The following is a 17,942-nucleotide window of genomic DNA, read 5'->3' as shown; positions in this document are numbered from 1 at the left end:
ATTTAAAAGGAACGGAAGGCTGGGTCATCAGCTCTTTAAATATGGCAGTAGAGTGAGTAACCATCACTGAAACAGAACATAATAAAAAGATAGAAAATGTTGGAAGTACTCAGCAAGTCAGGCAGCATCTGTGGAGAGAGAAAAAAAAACAGAGTTAACGTTTCAGGCCAATGATCTTTCATTCACAGATGCTGCTTGACCTGCTGAGTACTTGCAGCATTTTCTGTTTTTATTTCAGATTTTCAGAGTATTTTGCTTTTATAATAAAATGATACACAGGACCATTGAGGGATTGGGGTTTAAAGCGTGCACACCTAAAACATACAATAGGAAAGAACAGGATCTAATCTACACAAGGCAAGTGTATGTATATTTATTCATTGCGATCAGGAATCTCAAAAACAGAAAAATAATAGCTAAACAAAAATTATAACCCGCTGAAGACAAAATTTTATTACATTAGGATCAATTGGTCTCAGTTGCTCATCGCTTTGATCATGGCGACTTATCCAGGTGAATTTTGTCAACAGTATATGAACTACCTTATAGAAGTGAGCCCTTCCATTTCTTGAAAGGGGGAAAGGCAAAGAAATTAAACCCACACAGTAAGCATTTAAAGACACTTTCACATTACGAGAATACAGCAATGGCAAACATGTGGTTCTCCCACCATCAGCTGCACTTAGGAAATACAAGTGCCCCCATTTACTTTTTCTGCCAATTCTTTGTGAATCTTTAGTGGGCCAGAAGTGGCAGCTCACAATAGAGTTGATTCAGCAGGTCGAATGTCAACAGCATCGTAGCAGTATCAAAAGCAAGCCAAAGAAAATGCTTGGATTGAAATGGCTTGGTGCATACCAGATATAGGGTTCCCATATGCCCGATCGGCACGTTACGGAGAGTGGCACTGTAGTGTACGTAGGCACCTTTAGTAATGACTCCACGAGGCAGTTATGGTGCTTTAACTGTGCAGACCTGCAGTCCTTTATTAGCAGCTCCTGAGTGCTGACAACAAGCTGCGTGTTCCTTTATATACTGGGTTACCTGCCGTGTGCAGGCAACCTCTGGGTCTCCAGCAACAGCACCCTCTAGTGTACCGGTAAGGTGTGTACAGTACAAGGGTACATTCAATGTTGCAAGACAGTGTTACAGACATCACACAGTGAACAGGCATGCTGACACAACAATCCTCCCGAGCATTTTTCATATCCTAGTTGTCAAACATGGGGAGGTGATCAGTGGTGGGCTATGGGAGGTTGTGGGGAGGGTTGTGTGGATGCCAGGTGTGACCCATGTGCTTGAGGCTGGCCTCGTACGTTTCCCCTCCCTCACACACAAACCAAGTGGGTGTCACTGTTGTGGGATCCCTCGGGGAGATAGCCACGGTAGCAGTGGGAAGTGTGTATACACTGTGATGTGGGCAGTTGTGGGGGTGGTGGGCAGGACCAAAAGACTGGGTGGGCTCCTTGTCCACCAATGGGGATGAGGGTCAGGTCATCCTAGGGTTTGCCAGGGAAGCTGGAGGGTATTAGCCTCATGCTTCTGGTGTTGGCCCTGGTGGCTGGTTTGGTGCCGGTTGCCATTGGTGGTGGCTGGGCTGCCCATTGACCACTGTCCCTGTAGTGGGTCTGCTCCCACTGCATGTGTGTTTGTCCTGCAAGGGGCATCACATTCATTCCAAAGGTCCAGGCTACATGGTCAGGTAGCCTGCTGGACCTGGGGGTCTCCCACAGGGGGATTCCATTGGCATTAGCATGGTCCCTGTAGGACCCAATGTCCTTTGGCAGTGTCCTACTGGTATACATGACACCTTGGCTCTGATCACACATAGTCGAGCCTGCATTATACATTCTAGCACTTGCATCACTTTTGGGTGTCCTGGTTACATTAGGCATTTCACAATCTCTATCATTATTGTTAAGCATAATAAACTTGTTCTTAACCTTACTGACACCTTCATTCATCTCATTAGTCACATTAGTTAAACCAGCATCACAATCCATGGTTACATTGCATACATTCATATACTGGCACCCTTTAATTGCATCGTTAGCTTTAAAGTTAGTTTTACTTAAGGAAGGATATACTAGCTTTGGAAGGGGTACAGAGACGATTCACTAGGCTGATTCGAGAAATGAGGGGGTTACCTTATGATGATAGATTGAGTAGACTGGGTCTTTACTCCTTGGAGTTCAGAAGGATGAGGGATGATCTTACAGAAACATTTAAAATCATGAAAGGGATAGACAAGATAGAGGCAGAGAGGTTGTTTCCATTGGTGGGGGAGACTAGAACTAGGGGGCACAGCCTCAAAATACAGAGGAGCCAATTTAAAACCGAGTTGAGAAAGAATTTCTTCTCCCAGAGGGTTGTGAATCTGTGGAATTCTCTGCCCAAGGAAGCAGTTGAGGCTGGCTCATTGAGTGTTTTCAAGTCAGAGATAGATAGATTTTTAAGCAATAAAGGGAATTAAGGGTTACGGGGAGAGGGCGGGTAAGTGGAGCCGAGTCCACGACCAGATCAGCCATGATCTTATTGAATGGCGGAGCAGGCTCGAGGGGCTAGATGGCCTACTCCTGTTCCTAATTCTTATGTTATGTTCTTAAAGTCAGTGTACTCAAATAGTTAGAACTTCCCCTTTAAATCTTTTTGGTTACCGGTCTCCTTTAAGGGAGCTTTCAAATCCAATTGGCCGCTCGATGTCACATGATGCTCCTCCATGTTGACTCGCATTTTGAATGCAGGTCTGCTGCAGCCATTTTGTGGTGCTCTTTTCTGCCACGTTCTTGTGGTGCTGCAGCCATTTTGTGGTCTTGTTGCAGGCAGGCTGTGGTGCTCTTTTCTTCCACATGCTTGTGGTGCTGCAGTCATTCTGTGGTCTTGCTGCAGGCAGGCTGTGGTGCTCTTTTCTTCCACAGCATCACTTCGCCTGATGTGGACTCGGTTCATCCAATTCCTGCCAGCAGCGTGGGACCGTCGCCGGCTACAATCCACAGGGGGAGTTTCTGCAACACGCCGCCCTGGGAGACCTGGACGTCTACACTGCCAACGATTTGGATTTTACCTTTGGTATAGATGAACAGGAGACAGTTTTGGTCGAGTGGCAGGATTCCTCCAAATTTTTTCAAAGGTCTTTTGGCTCATCACAGACTGGCTCGCCCCTGTGTCGATCTCCATGGAGACCAGGACCCCGTCGATGTCCACTTCCATGATCCACGGAGAACTTCCGGTAGAGCAGGTAAAGATTCCATTCTCCTCTCCCAGGGTTATAGCAGCTTCATCTTCATCTGTGTCGGAGCCCCGGTGATTAGCCAACTCATCAGAGACACAGCGAGTACAAACCTTTTCTGCACATTCTCTGAAGATGCCCTTTTTCTTTGCAGCCTTTGCATGCATAGTCTTTGTAGTGGCACTGGTGGGCCCTGTGGTTTCTTCCACAGCGCCAGCATGGGGCCATCCGGTTTGCCCCATATGGCGGACTCGGGGCAGCATTTCTGCCTTTAGAAGTGTCCATGCGGTACACTGCGCTCGCCGGTTTAGAGTCCTGGGTCAGTATTTGCCTGGAGTCGCTGGCCGAAACCATGGAGGCCTGGCTCACTTGAATTGCTTTCTGCAGGGTGACCATGATGTCAGCCGAGAACAATTTGTGTAGGAGGCCTTCGTGGCCGATTCCGATGACAAATATGTCCCTTAGTGCTTCATTAAGGTGATCGCCAAACTCACACTGTGCAGCTAGTCATCTTAAGTGTGCAGCATACTTGGCAATTTCTTGGCCCTCAGGTCGCCGGTAAGTGTAGAACCGGTGCCTGGCTGTGAGGATGCTTTCTTTCAGTTTTAGTTGTTCCTGTATGATTGTTACAAGTTCCTCATAGCGCTTGGTGGTTATCTTCTCCGGGGCTAGTAAGTCCCTGACGAGACTGTAGATGGTGGGCCCACAACTGCTAAGCAGGATGGCCCTGCGTTTGTTCGGTAGTGTGGCCGGTGTGTCCCCGTCCAGGTCGTTGGTTATAAAGAAGTGTTCCAATCTTTTCATAAAGGCATCTCAATCTTCCCCCTCTGTAAAACGCTGAAAGTTGCTGAGGTTAGACATGTTGAGCGTGCAGTTCGTGATCCCGTATTCCCGTCGCCAGTTGTAGTGTATGTAGGCATCTTTAGTAATGACTCCACGAGGCAGGGTATGGTGCTTTAACTGTGCAGACCTGCAGTCCTTTATTAGCAGCCCCTGAGTGCTGACAACAAGCTGTGTGTTCCTTTTTATACTGGGTTACCTGCCGTGTGCAGGCAACCCCTGGGTCTCCAGCAACAGCACCTCTAGTGTACCAGTAAGGTGTGTACAGTACAAGGGTACATTCAATGTTGCATGACAGTGTTACAGACACCACACAGTGAACAGGCATGCATACACAACAGGCACCAGGCGGAAAAATTAAATGGGAGCAAAAAAAAAAAGTTGAATAGGAGGCCAGCATAACGCTGCTTTCCCCAAAAAGTGGAACAACCATAAAAGTTCTTCAGCTCAACCAGAGTCTATCGACAGCCAGAGTGGCAACGACATGCAGATAAGACAGGTTTACTGCAGGGTAAATAGAACTAGGAAGAAAGGAAGAATATTAGCAACCTTCTCTTGGGTTTAGTCGCCAGGTTAAGATGGGCACGGACGGTTACAAATACTCTACCACAACCTGCTATACCATTACAAAATATAAAACCTGGGACATATGGTAACAATTTTATTATTTTTTTAAAAATTGGGACAGTACCAGCAATTTGCCGACAGCAGCATTAAATACATGTAGATTCAACTGTGCCAAATAGAAAAATCGGGGAAGACTTCAAATCACAATAAGCCTGTAGCCTCACTGCATGCAGAAACGCAAACAGGATGTACTCACCGGGGCTCTTCTGAATGAAAGTGTAGATATGTATGCGAGTCCCAGTGCTTCCAGCATCGAACATGATTCCATAGAACATGTTGGATATATTTACAGAGGTTAACCTTGAAGGCAAGATGTCCTGATTTCCAATTCCATACTGTGGGCTGTAAACATCTACTTCCGACGATGTAATGCAAGCCAGGACAACAAGGAACACCAGAACAAAGAGGCTCCTCAAGAACTCCATCTTGTTCTAGAGGAGGAAATGCTGACTATGGAGGCGGAGGTCACTTCTGGAATCTAATCTGAAACAACAAGTTTTGTAAAATAGTTTCTCTCTCTTGATTTTTTACCCAAGTTTATCTGTCGGCAGCCTCTCCCACGAGGGCTATTTTTCTATCTGCTCCACCACCCAGAGTTTGCATAAAGGCTGGGTGGAAGGGGAGGTGGACCAATTATTGGCAGCTTCCACATGCACAGCTCTTTTCCATAAATTATATTTTAACAGAAATGGATGTTAAATTACAAATGTATTTAAATTGAAAAGGGAGTAGAGCAAGTATATTCATTAATCCAGCAGGGTTTAGAACTCTGCATAGCTTATTTAAGTAGTGGACAAAGAGACAGACAGGCATAGTTTCAACTATACATAGTTCCTGTATTCTTTCAAATAATATTAATGATGGCAAGACTTCCACCTTTTTAAAAAAAAAGCACACTTAAAAAAAAAAAAATCCTTACTACTTTCTCCGTAAGTGCGACAATGCAGAATGTCAGACTAGTCCAAATTTGGGGTCAGCTTGATCGAAGACACAAAAGGTTCTCACTGTTAAGAAGAGCTCCGATTTAATGCTGTCCCAACAAGCAGCTGTTTCCAGCGTATGGTCTGAACCTGACTCAACCTGCAACATTTGGCCATTACAGTTCATCAGCCCAACAATTTAAAGATGCCGTGCAAGATTATTTGTCCCGATGTTAAGCGAGATTATGAAGAAAAACAAAAACAATCATAACACCGCACACAGATGCAGCCTGGAAATAAAAATAAAAATCCACGCACCCAGAACAAATGATTTGGAATTCTCTACCCCAGAGAGCAGTGGAGGCTGGGTCATTAAATATATTTAAAGTGAAGATAGACAGATTTTGGAACAATAAGGGAGTCAAGGGTTATGGGGAACAGGCGGGGAAGTGGAGTTGAGGCCAGGATCAGATCAGCCATGATCTTATTGAATGGCAGAGCAGGCTCGAGGGGCCAAATGGCCTACTCCTGCTCCTATTTCTTATGTTCTTATGATCCTCTCCGACAAGTTTTAAGTGTTGACTTCCTGTGGGGAGGATGATGCTTTGACCATTTCAGGCAGGACTATCAATGGATGACAACCACGCCAAAAAAGACACGAGATGGCTGCAGGGGTGGTGGGGAGAACGGGTGCGATTAGCAATTCAGTTCCTAACGGAAGACGGGAGAATGGGCAATGAAATACCTATTTTCGAAAGGAGACTGCGCTAACCTGGTAATTACAGGCCAGCTAGCCTAATAGCTGTGGTAGAGAGAAAAATTGCAACCTTTAATTAAAGATGAAATTACCAGTTATCTAGATGAAAAAAAATTAATTAGAAGCAATGTTCCCTCTAATTGTTTTTGTGTGCGTGGTCCCTTTAAATTTGTTGCACAGTATCTCTTCCAGCTTGAGCGGCCTGCACGGGACTTCCCAACTGATGCGCGGCCACGCACTGCGTACCTTAGGGCAATGTTGATTAGAAGCAGTCACCACGGATTGCAGGCAGGCAGACAGGAACACAAGAACATAAGAAATAGGAGCAGGAGTAGGCCATTCGACCCCTCGAGCCTGCTCCACCATTCAGATCATGGCTGATCTTCTACCTCAACTCCACTTCCTTGCACTATTCACATATCCCTCGATTCCCTTAATATCCATAAATCTACCGATCTCTGTCTTGAATATAGAAACATAGAAAATAGGTGCAGGAGTAGGCCATTTGGCCGTTCAAGCCTGCACCACCATTCAATAAGACCATGGCTGATCATTCGCCTCAGTACCCCTTTCCTGCTTTCTCTCCATACTCAATGACTGAGCCTCCACAGCCCAATGGGATAGAATCACCACCCTCTGAGTGAAGAAATTTCTCCTCAACCTCAGTATAAATGGCTGACCCCTTATTCTGAGACTGTGACCTCTGGTTCCAGACTCTCCAGCCAGGGGAAAGATCCTTCCTGCATCTATCCTGTCAAGCCCTGTAAGAATGTTGCATGTTTCAATGAGATCACCTCTCATTCGTCTAAACTCTAGAGAATATAGGCCTAGTCTACTCAATCTCTCCTCAAATGACAATCCCCCATCCCAGGAATCAGTCTGGTGAACCTGTGTTGCACACCCTCTGTGGCAAGTACATCCTCCCTGAGGTAAGGAGACCAAAACTGTACACAATACTCCAGGTGCGGTCTCACCAGAGCCCTATATAATTTCAGTAAGTTGTCTTTACTCTTAGAGGGAGTCAGAGGTTCAGTTTAACAAGACATTAAAAACACCTCAATGGAATGAGGCCATAAATAAGCTGATGGGATGCTGGGTTTTATGGCAACAGGTATAAAATATAAAAGTTAAGATGCAATGATGAATCTATACATTAGTAAGACCACAGTTGGAGTAGTGTTTGCAGTTTTGGGCTCCAAACTATAGGAAAGATGTTGAAACAAGAGGGAGGATGACACTGATTACTGGTATGAGGAACTACAAATATGAAGACAGACTTGGAAAAAAAGGTCTGTTTTCATTAGAACAGAGGATATTAGTATTAATACGAGGGACTGCCTAATACTGAGGATGACCTGCTTCCACACCAAAAAGGGATGAGTTCACAGGTGTTTCAATGAGGGACCTGACATTCTAGGTCCCAAATTACATACTGAAGGGTGGAAGATGCCCGTGCATAGATTCTTTTAACGTGAGGTGGCCGTTGCGCACACGGGCATGTCAGAGCTAGGTCTTGATTCAGTGGCAAGGATTAACCAAGATGACTGGAGACCAAGCTCTGCTGCACGGACCTAGTGCGCGCACATGCTCCTACTTTCCATAGATCGCAGCATGGGCTGGCCCATTGCTGCCCCTGGGCCCTTGGCTCTCCTGGGCCCCGAACCCTCACTCCTGGGCCACGATCTCTCACTGCTCCTCCACCCAGAGCCACGATCTCTCACTGCTCCTCCACCCCGATCAAAAATGGAGCAGTCAGAAACAGGACATCAATTAGTCTCTTATTTTGGAGACATCAAATATCAACACTGTTATTTGAAATATCAAAATATTAATAAACTCCAGCCTAGTTGAAGGGTTATCAGCAGAAACAAACGCCAACTAACAGAATGAACACATTTCAGTAGGATGTGAGCAGCAATAACAGCAGAATCCAAACCCTGCAATCACTTGTGAACTCGCTGATGTTTCAGCAGGTTGGGTGACTGAGTGAGTCCTTTCCCACATTCAGGGAGTGACCATTCACCTGCTCTGAGTGTGTGAAGGGATTCACTCGGTCATCCTTCCTACTGGTACACCAGAGGATATTACAGGATGAACAGTTAGGCATTTAAAATTATGAAGTGATGGGACAGTAGATAGCTTGTTTCCAGTGGTTGATGGGTCTAGAATGAAGGGACACAGATACAATGTTAAATGCAAGAGGTTTTAGGACAGAGATACATAGAAACATAGAAACATAGAAAATAGGTGCAGGAGCAGGCCATTCAGTCCTTCTAACCTGCACCGCCATTCAATGAGTTCATGGCTGAACATGCAACTTCAGTACCCCCTTCCTGCTTTCTCGCCATACCCCTTGATCCCCCTAGTAGCAAGGACTTCATCTAACTCCCTTTTGAATATATTTAGTGAATTGGCCTCAACTACTTTCTGTGGTAGAGAATTCCACAGATTCACCACTCTCTGGGTGAAGAAGTTTCTCCTCATCTCGGTCCTAAATGGCTTACCCCTTATCCTTAGACTGTGTCCCCTGGTTCTGGACTTCTCAAACATTGGGAACATTCTTCCTGCATCTAACCTGTCTAAACCCGTCAGAATTTTAAACGTTTCTATGAGGTCCCTTCTCATTCTTCTGAACTCCAGTAAATACAAGCCCAGTTGATCCAGTCTTTCTTGATAGGTCAGTCCCACCATCCCAGGAATCAGTCTGGTGAATCTTCGCTGCACTCCCTCAATAGCAAGAATGTCCTTCCTCAAGTTAGGAGACCAAAACTGTACACAATACTCCAGGTGTGGCCTCACCAAGGCCCTGTACAACTGCCCCTGTACTCAAATCCCCTCGCTATGAAGGCCAACATGCCATTTGCTTTCTTAACCGCCTGCTGTACCTGCATGCCAATCTTCAATGACTGATGTACCATGACACCTAGGTCTCGTTGCACCTCCCCTTTTCTTAATCTGTCACCATTCAGATAATAGTCTGTCTCTCTGTTTTTACCACCAAAGTGGATAACCTCACATTTATCCACATTATACTTCATCTGCCATGCATTTGCCCACTCACCTAACCTATCTAAGTCACTCTGCAGCCTCATAGCATCCTCCTCGCAGCTCACACTGCCACCCAACTTAGTGTCATCCGCAAATTTGGAGATACTACATTTAATCCCCTCGACTAAATCATACAATATTAAATGCAAGAGGTTTTAGGACAGAGAGCAGGAGGAACGTAAAAAAAAACAGTTGTGAGGCTGTGGAATCAGAGTTTAGTGATTGAAGTAGAGATCATGTCAATGTTTAAGAATAAGTTAGGTAAATGGTTGAAGGAAAGGTGAAAAAGGGATTAGAGGAAAGAGCAGGAACTCACTGGGATGACTGCTCGTGTGGAGGGTAAGCAGCAGAGTAGACCAGTCGAGCCAAACAACCCTTTCCATGTTTGTATGTAGATGACTTAACAAAATAACATTTTCACAAAGAATTTCACCTATTTCCAATCACTCCTTGTATTGTTAAAAATAATAAATTATGCAAACTTTACCATTAATACAAGCCTACTTTAATTCTACAAATTAGTATGGCTAAACTGGTGGCGCTCACTCAGGGTGGGGGAGGAGGGTGGGGGAGGAGGGTGGGGGAGGAGAAAGAGCTTTCTGCCTCTCTCAATATCCTTACCGAGAGAGTGGTTCGAATGTGAAACTTGTTACCACAAGGGGTGGTTGAGGCGAATAGCATAGATGCAATTAAGGGGAAGAAGCTAGATAAACACATCAGGGAGAAAGGAATAGCAGGATATGCTGATGGGGTTAGATGGACAGAGGTGGGAGGAGGTACGTGTGGAGCGTAAACACCAGCATAGGTCTGTTTCTGTGCTGTAAACTCTATGTAAACTTAAAATTAATGCAGACTGACTTCTCCACTGAAAGAGATATCCTCACAAGAAGTGAGGGTTACACACAAGTCAAGACTTTTAATATATTGCATGTATAAATAGTAGCAAACAAGTCCCACCTTGTCCACCATCTACCAAATTAATTACAAAGCAAATTTAGCAGAAAAAGAAAAACTTGGGTTTATATAGCGGCTTTCACGACCAACGGATGTCTCAAACCGCTTTACAGCCAATGAAGTACTTGTGAAGTGTAGTCACTGTTGTAATGTAGGAAACGTGACAGCCAATTTGCACACAAGCAAGCTCCCACAAACAGCAATGTGACGATGACCAGTTAATCCGTTTTTGTTATGTTGATTGAGAGATAAATATTGACCAGGTTAGAAATTAGGTGCAGGAGCAGGCCATTCGGCCCTTCAAGCAGGGATAACTCCCCTGCTCTTCGAAATAGTGCCATGGAATCTTTTACGTCCACTTGAGAGAGCAGATGGGGCCTTGGTTTATCATATCTGAAAGACGGCACCTCTGACAGTGTAGCACTCAACACTCCCTCAGCACTGCACTGGAGTGTCAGCCTACATTTTTTGTGCTCAAGTCCCTGGAGTGCAACTTGAACCCACAACCTTGTGACTCAGAGGCGAGAGTGCTACCCACTGAGCCACAGCTGACACTGCAGAGAGGAAGTAATCTCAATAACCTTTGGTGCAGAGATGGTGACTATCTTGGGATACCTACGGAGAGGGACAGACAGGGGAAGGAATAGAAACACCAGTATTCATTACCAAGAAAAACTGTGCATACTGGCATGTTCTTTACACTCATCTAATCCTTGAAGTACATTCGGTTTTGTGATGTGCATCACTGCCACAGGATCAGGTTTGTGAAATACCTAATCTGTGAGTGTGCCAATTGATTTAGGTATTTAAATAGCTGATGCATTATTCAACTTTGGACTCAAGGCCAAATGTGAAAATGGTGCAATCCAGAACTTTCTCAATGATGCATTAAAACCACATTTGAATATAGTTAGAAATAAACTTATTTTTCCTTCTTTTGAATTTTCTCCCCCTCTTGTGAAAGATGGGACTCGGACAGATGCACAGTTTTAAAGCATCTGTAGTCCTAACTATGCTGCCCAAGTGTCCATGCATCATGTGCAGGTCTATACAGTGATCCTTAACAGGCTGTTCAACCAGACCAGGAGGTGTGGCGGGATAGGGATCTGATAAAACACTACTGCTCAGCTCGCCCTGTTCTCACCTGGCAGGCACACATGTACACACTATCAATAGCAATCAGGAGAATGAACAGTGCCCACTTTCCCTCCCTCATCCTAGCCTGGTAGCACGTGTGAGTGGTTAGCTCAGCACAGACCTGGTTTGTATGCTTCATCAGGAAAGCACTACTACTAACTTATAGTGAAAATGCCAGTACTAGTTGACTGACAGAGCAAAGGAAGACATTTTGCTGATCACGTGGTTGGAGTTGTAATATAAGCTAATCCTTTTTATGCACTCAAGATACACGTCGCCATTAGTGCCCTTCACTTGTCGATATAAGCAAGCTTTAAAATTGTTAGAGTGCCCGGATGAGATATCGGGGGGCAATTTTCAATTTACCGCTCGTGTAATACCAACATTGAAGTGTAGTAACTGTTGCAATGTAGGAAATGTGGCTGCCAATTTACAGCAAGCTCCCACAAACAACAATGATAATCTATTTTAATGGTGTTGGTTGAGGGATAAATAACGGGGAGAACACCCCAGCTCTTCCTCGAATAGTGCCACGAGATCTTTTACGTCCACAGACAGGGCCTCGGTTTAACAGCTCATCCCAAAAACAGCACCTCCGACAGTGCAGCACTCTCAGCGTGCTGTACTGGAGTGCCAGCCTAGATTGTGTGCTCAAGTTCCTGGAGTGAGGCTTAAACCCACAAGCTACTGACTCAGAGCTAAGGCTGACACAGACAGTGAATAGAGAGAAATAGTCAACATTTTTATACAGATCCATCAATATTGTATAAAATAACAAATATCTGTTCTTCATCTGAACTTTCGCACTTCCAGCTACATGAGCATCAGAAAATAAAAACGTTAGGAGATAAGTGGGTGAATGCCAGAGTATGATTAACAGAATGGTTTTTTTTTATGGTTATAAAATTATAATGCTCTAAAAGCATACAACCTTTAAAAGAAAATTATATTCAGAACAGTGACACCCACCAGGATAATGGCAATCACTGGCTGTGGAAAAAAACTGACCTTGTCTACCACACCATTCAGTTTGTTGCCTAACCTTGACCCAACTGCTTTTGAATGGGTAAACCCAAGCTGCATCAGCATGTACAGGATACATAGTACATGACTCCGTTTGGTTTTGAGGTTAGAGGTTTTCAGATTAACTTTCGACAAAGCAAGCGGACATTGTGGAGGTCAGGGGTGAAGAGGCAAAGCGTTCACGAAATGCTAATAAGTTTGAGTTCCAACATCAGATACAAGGTGTTTTGCAACTTTCAAAGGTTATTCAGTCCACAAAGTTTCTCTCCTCCCAAAAATCACTTAATCTAAGATTCACATCTTCCAAATCATAATCGTTCCTAGCTCTAGATTTCAATTTATATCCTTTTACACCTTTCAACCACAGAAAGCTCTTAATTGTCTTTTGAAAAGAACTACAATACAATGTTATATATGTATGTAAACCTCACCAAAATGTAAGAATTTCCACTAGGGGACACACCTGTAAGGGTCACCTGTGTACCCTGGGGAAAGCAGGTATAAAAGGTGATTCACCACGCTGTTTCTCCACTCTGGAGTCTGAAGAGAGACACCAAGGTCACAACAGTTTGAGCTTGCAATACAGTCCTGTGGATTTATTCTGAACATAACACAGTTCGCCACATTAAGTTACAGCTTATTCTTGTACATCCAGCCCACTGTTCAAAAGCAGCAATTACTGTTAATTGTAAAGCTGGAAACACACAAGCTATGTCTTAAAGCTGCAATCACTTGACAACAAAATCTTCAATATGGAGTTATGACACTCCTGAGGGCTTTTAAGTGAGTGCAGAGATTTGGTGTTCAATTCAATTAAATGTTTCTGACAAACTGCAACAGGTCAGGAAGGACAGAAATCTGTCAGGGCTTGTGTTCCTGAGGGCTCACAATCCATCCACTAGCTCTAGCTGGAAAGTCCCCATATGTAGACATTGGACACGGACTGATTTGGGCTTAGCTGTGATTCTCTCGCACTCAAATAGTCCACTGACAATCTCTGGCCACTAAGAATGGACACGTGAAATATCAGAGAGTTGTCAGCTCTTATGGAGACCCCAACAAGAATACGAGAGGAGAAAGAGGAAAGAAATTGACAACAAAAACTTATAGGTACTCAAGCCACCTTTTCAATCTTGGTGATGTCCTGCATTATGCGTTTTGGCATTTTGCTCAAGTTTCTCAAAAAGCAGATAAATAACTTCACCTTCCCGGACAGAACAGAGACAACAGAAAGCAATTTACAATTCATCTTCAGTATCCATGCCTCAGCAGCTTCACAACTCACGTTTCCTTTCTTTGATTTTCTCTCTCTCTCTCTACATTGTATAAAAATGTGTAATTCTCCAAGACTCTCTTATCTTGAGTTTTAAACTCCACAATCATTTTGGCTGTTCTTTGATCCATCCCCATTAGTATCAATATTTTTACAGATATTGGGTCCAATTTTTCCCAGTGATTTGCGCTGTTTTTTTTGCCGCGTGCGCTTTTTTTGGCCTAAATTTAAAAATCCAAGTTTCCCCAAAGATTAAATTATACTGGCGCAGTTAGTGACGATTTTTTAAGATTAGTTTTTTTGCGTCATAGGGGGTGCAATCTGATATCTGTGCCAGTTTTTCACAATTATGCAAGTTTGGCCAACTTATATTTCACCTAGGACGGTGTATGTGACCACTCCCAAAAAACCTTCTGGGCATTTAAGAAAAACCAGCACACATCAAAAAAAAAATTGCCGCAGAAAGACGCCATTGTTTTTAGGCAAAGTTTTGGAGGGAGTCAAGAACACATAAGTATGCATCATCAAGCTTAAATTTTTTCAACTAAAATCGCAGAAAATGGAAGTTTCGTGCAATTCTTTAAGTGTGGATTTAAAAAAAAAAGTGCCAAGCCACCACCGAATATCTCCAAACCAGGCCAAAGGGTCGGAGCGTCGGCTGGCAGAATCAGTCCCTCGCCCGGACCATGGTCTCAGCTTGAAAAGAATCCCGGGGGGGTTCCCGATCTAATCAAGCCCATTGCGCATGCTCAGACCTGGATGTGGTCCATACCAGGGTGTCGACCTTGGGGAGAGAGACAAAGAATCTTGTCCTGCCTGCCTTTTGAGCTTCTTGCAAAGGTACAATTTAATCATGGGGGCAATACTGACAATGCCATAACTCGTGCAAGCCTTCTGCATGGTGGTGCTGTGGAGGAGATAATTGATTCAACGTCATCGCATGTAGGATGATGGGCAGGAGGCCTTACCCACGCTGGGTAAATTGAGACAGGCATTCATACCTGAACCCGAGTGATGTAGACGGTGTCAGAAGGCTGCGTTTCCGCAAAAAAGTTGTAACTGAGATCTGAGAGTTAGTAAAAAGCAGATCTGCACCCTAGAAGCGTCAGGGAGACTGCTTTGTCAGTTGAAGTGAAGGTTACAGCTATATTTTCATTCTATGCATCTGGATCGTTCCAGATAGGGATGTGTGCGCCATTTCTCAACATGCAACACATATCTGCATTCGGCAGGTGACTGCTGCATTATATGCCCGGAGGAATGACTACATAAAGTTCCCCATGACCACCCAGGCAATACGTGAAAGGGCTGTGGGCTTCTCCAGGATTGCTGGCTTCCCAAAGGTACAGGGCTGCATTGATTGTAACCACATCGCCTTGCGAGCACCTTGAGGATTCCGAGATGTACAGGAACAGACAAGGCTTCCACTCCGTTAATGTGCAACTAGTGTGACACGACATGCATCGCAACATGTCAGTTGATGCAAGATACCCTGGGAGCACTCCTGATGCGTTCATCCTACACGAGAGCGCTATATCTGCCATGTTTCAGCAGCAGCCAGAAGGGGCAGAGCTGGCAACTCGGAGACAAAGGGTACGGCCTCGCCACCAGGCTTATGATGCCCCCTACGCGTAAGCCGGACGGAAGCTGACCAGGAATACAACATGTCGCACATTGTGACACGCAGCACGAGAGGACCATTGGCATCTTGAAACAGCGTTTCTGATGCCTGGACCATTCCGGAGGCTACTTGCAATACTTCCCTGAGATTGTCGGTCAGTTCACTGTTGTGTGCTGCATGCCTTAGCCATCATGAGGCGGCAGCAGCAGCTGGTATTTGAAGACCCACCCGAGGAGAGTGTGGCTGATGATGAGGAAGAAGATGCAGATGACGAGGAGGAGGAGAACGACGAGGAAGCCATGCAACTACCTGAACCCAGAGCACGATCGTGGAGGAGGGAGGGCAGTCAGTCGTGCCCCTTCAATGATTGTTTGAGCCTTGCGCCAGCAGCCCATCCATGAACGCTTTGCTGCCTGAAGGCTCAGCGACAACTATTCCACATGGACCATGTTTACTGTTTGGACCGTTCCGTAATGTTGTGTTGTGTTCATGAACAAATAATGGAAATGATTCTTCTTTACTTCAAAAAGTTGTGTTAATAATGGAAATGATTCAGTTATAATTTAAAATATATTTTATTTAAAAGTTTAACAAACATTTGTTTGAACTTAAATAAAAATATTCTTGTATCAAACTTTAAAGTTTTCAGTTAAGATCACGTACAAACTCTTATACTTGTAAATTTACATAACTTGCAAAAAACTTTTAATTTGAGAACAATTACAACAGTAACAATAATAACAGCAAAGAAAGGCTGCACCCATCTCTCATCCACCTAATTCTAAGACTGCCCGCTGCGCTTGGTCTTATTGTCTCCACCCTGCCTGCAGGCAGTGGCGCAGCATTTCTCGGGTTGGCACCAAGCTTATTCTTTTGAACATCTTGGGTAATGCGCACTTCTTGATGGGGGGGAGGGGGGGTGAAATGTGGAAGGGCCCGGCTTGCGCCTCTTCAGAGGCTGGTCTGGGGATTGGAGTGGGAGTGGCAGTTGATTCAGTCAATGGGCGTGGGGTCTGGGCGTATTCCCTTATTGCAGCAGCTAACTCTGATATTCCCTCCCTCATGTGCCCTGACAGTGCATTAACTACCTGCAACATTCCCTCCCTCATGTTTACAGACAGTGTGTCAACTACCTGTGAAATGCCCTCCCTCATATTGAGCAATAGTGTGTCAACTACCTGCAATAGTCCCTCCCTCATGTGCACCGACATTGTATCTGTTGCCTGAGACATTCCCTCCCTCATGTTCCCGGGTAGTGTTCTCATTTCTCGAGAGTGTTGTTACTTTTCCCGACACCTCACCACCCATCCCACTGATGGTGTCCAGGAGTGATTGTGTAAGGTCAATGCTCTCTGCACTCATTGCCATCATCTGAACCAAATCTGGTCGATCCTGCACCTCAGGAGAGCACTGATGAGCTCTCCTTCCCATCCTCGCCCTGGGTATGGCTTGCTGTACCTCACTGGGACCCGCAGCCTCGGACGGTGGGGGCCCCGGTGTGCCTCGCTGCACCCCACTGGAACCTGCAGCCTCAGACTATGGGAAACCATGGAATGTCGCAACACTCGTACCACTCAGAAAAAGGGCTGGCACCTCAATGGGCAGCACCTGCACCTCCTCCAAAGTGAGTATAATAATGGGGGCTTCATCCATCCCCTCCCCCTCATGCTCTTGGTCTGGAAGGTGGGATTGGAAAATGTTCTCCTCTTCAGGCTCATCCGATTCTGAATCATCTTCTGCATAGAAACATAGAAAATAGGTGCAGGAGTAGGCCGTTCGGCCCTTCAAGCCTGGACCACCATTCAATAAGATCATGGCTGATCATTCACCTCAATACCCCTTACCTGCTTTCTCTCCATACCCCTTGATCCCTTTAGCCGTAAGGCATATCTAACTCCCTCTTGAATATATCCAATGAAATGGCATCAACAACTCTCTGCGGTAGAGAATTCCACAGGTTAACAACTCTGAGTGAAGAAGTTTCACCTCATCTCAGTCCTAAATGGCCTACCCCTTATCCTTAGACTGTGTCCCCGGTTCTGGACTTCCCCAACATCGGAAACATTCTTCCTGAATCTAACCTGTCCAGTCCCATCAGAATTTTATATGTTTCTATGAGATCCACTCTCATCCTTCTAAACTCCAGTGAATATAGGCCCAGTTGATCCAATCTCTCCTCATATGTCAGTCCTTCCATCCCAGGAATCAGTCTTAATGGTATCGATGATTCGCTGCACTCCCTCAATAGCAAGAACATCCTTCCTCAGATTAGGAGACCAAAACTGAACACAATATTCCAGGTGAGGCCTCACCAAGGCCCTTTACAACTGCAGTAAGACTTCCCTGCTCCTATACTCAAATTCCCTAGCTATGAAGGCCAACATACCATTTGCCTTCTTCACCGCCTGCTGTACCTGCATGCCAACTTTCAATGACTGACCATGACACCCAGGTCTCGTTGCACCTCCCCTTTTCCTAATCTACCGCCATTCAGATAATATTCTGCCTTCATG

At 45.0% G+C, this 17,942-nt stretch overlaps 1 protein-coding gene across 3 annotated transcripts in view; it reads right to left on the bottom strand.

The window, feature by feature from the left end:
• The window catches only part of entpd5a (ectonucleoside triphosphate diphosphohydrolase 5a), an 82,345-nt gene that overhangs the window by 56,632 nt on the left and 7,771 nt on the right, over positions 1–17,942 (bottom strand). For 2 of the 3 annotated variants that reach the window (XM_070879602.1, XM_070879604.1), the window contains one exon: positions 4,893–5,179. In XM_070879602.1, the coding sequence (XP_070735703.1) occupies positions 4,893–5,121 (229 nt within the window). In that variant the 5' untranslated portion in view covers positions 5,122–5,179. The remainder of the gene's footprint in view (positions 1–4,892; positions 5,180–17,942) is intronic. The other variant, XM_070879603.1, reaches the window with a different exon arrangement.

This window comes from Pristiophorus japonicus, chromosome 4, assembly GCF_044704955.1.
Source record: "Pristiophorus japonicus isolate sPriJap1 chromosome 4, sPriJap1.hap1, whole genome shotgun sequence".
In the NCBI taxonomy this organism is placed as follows: domain Eukaryota; kingdom Metazoa; phylum Chordata; class Chondrichthyes; family Pristiophoridae; genus Pristiophorus; species Pristiophorus japonicus.
Note: the sequence above shows the minus strand (reverse complement) of the source record. Positions and strands in the feature narration are given on the sequence as shown.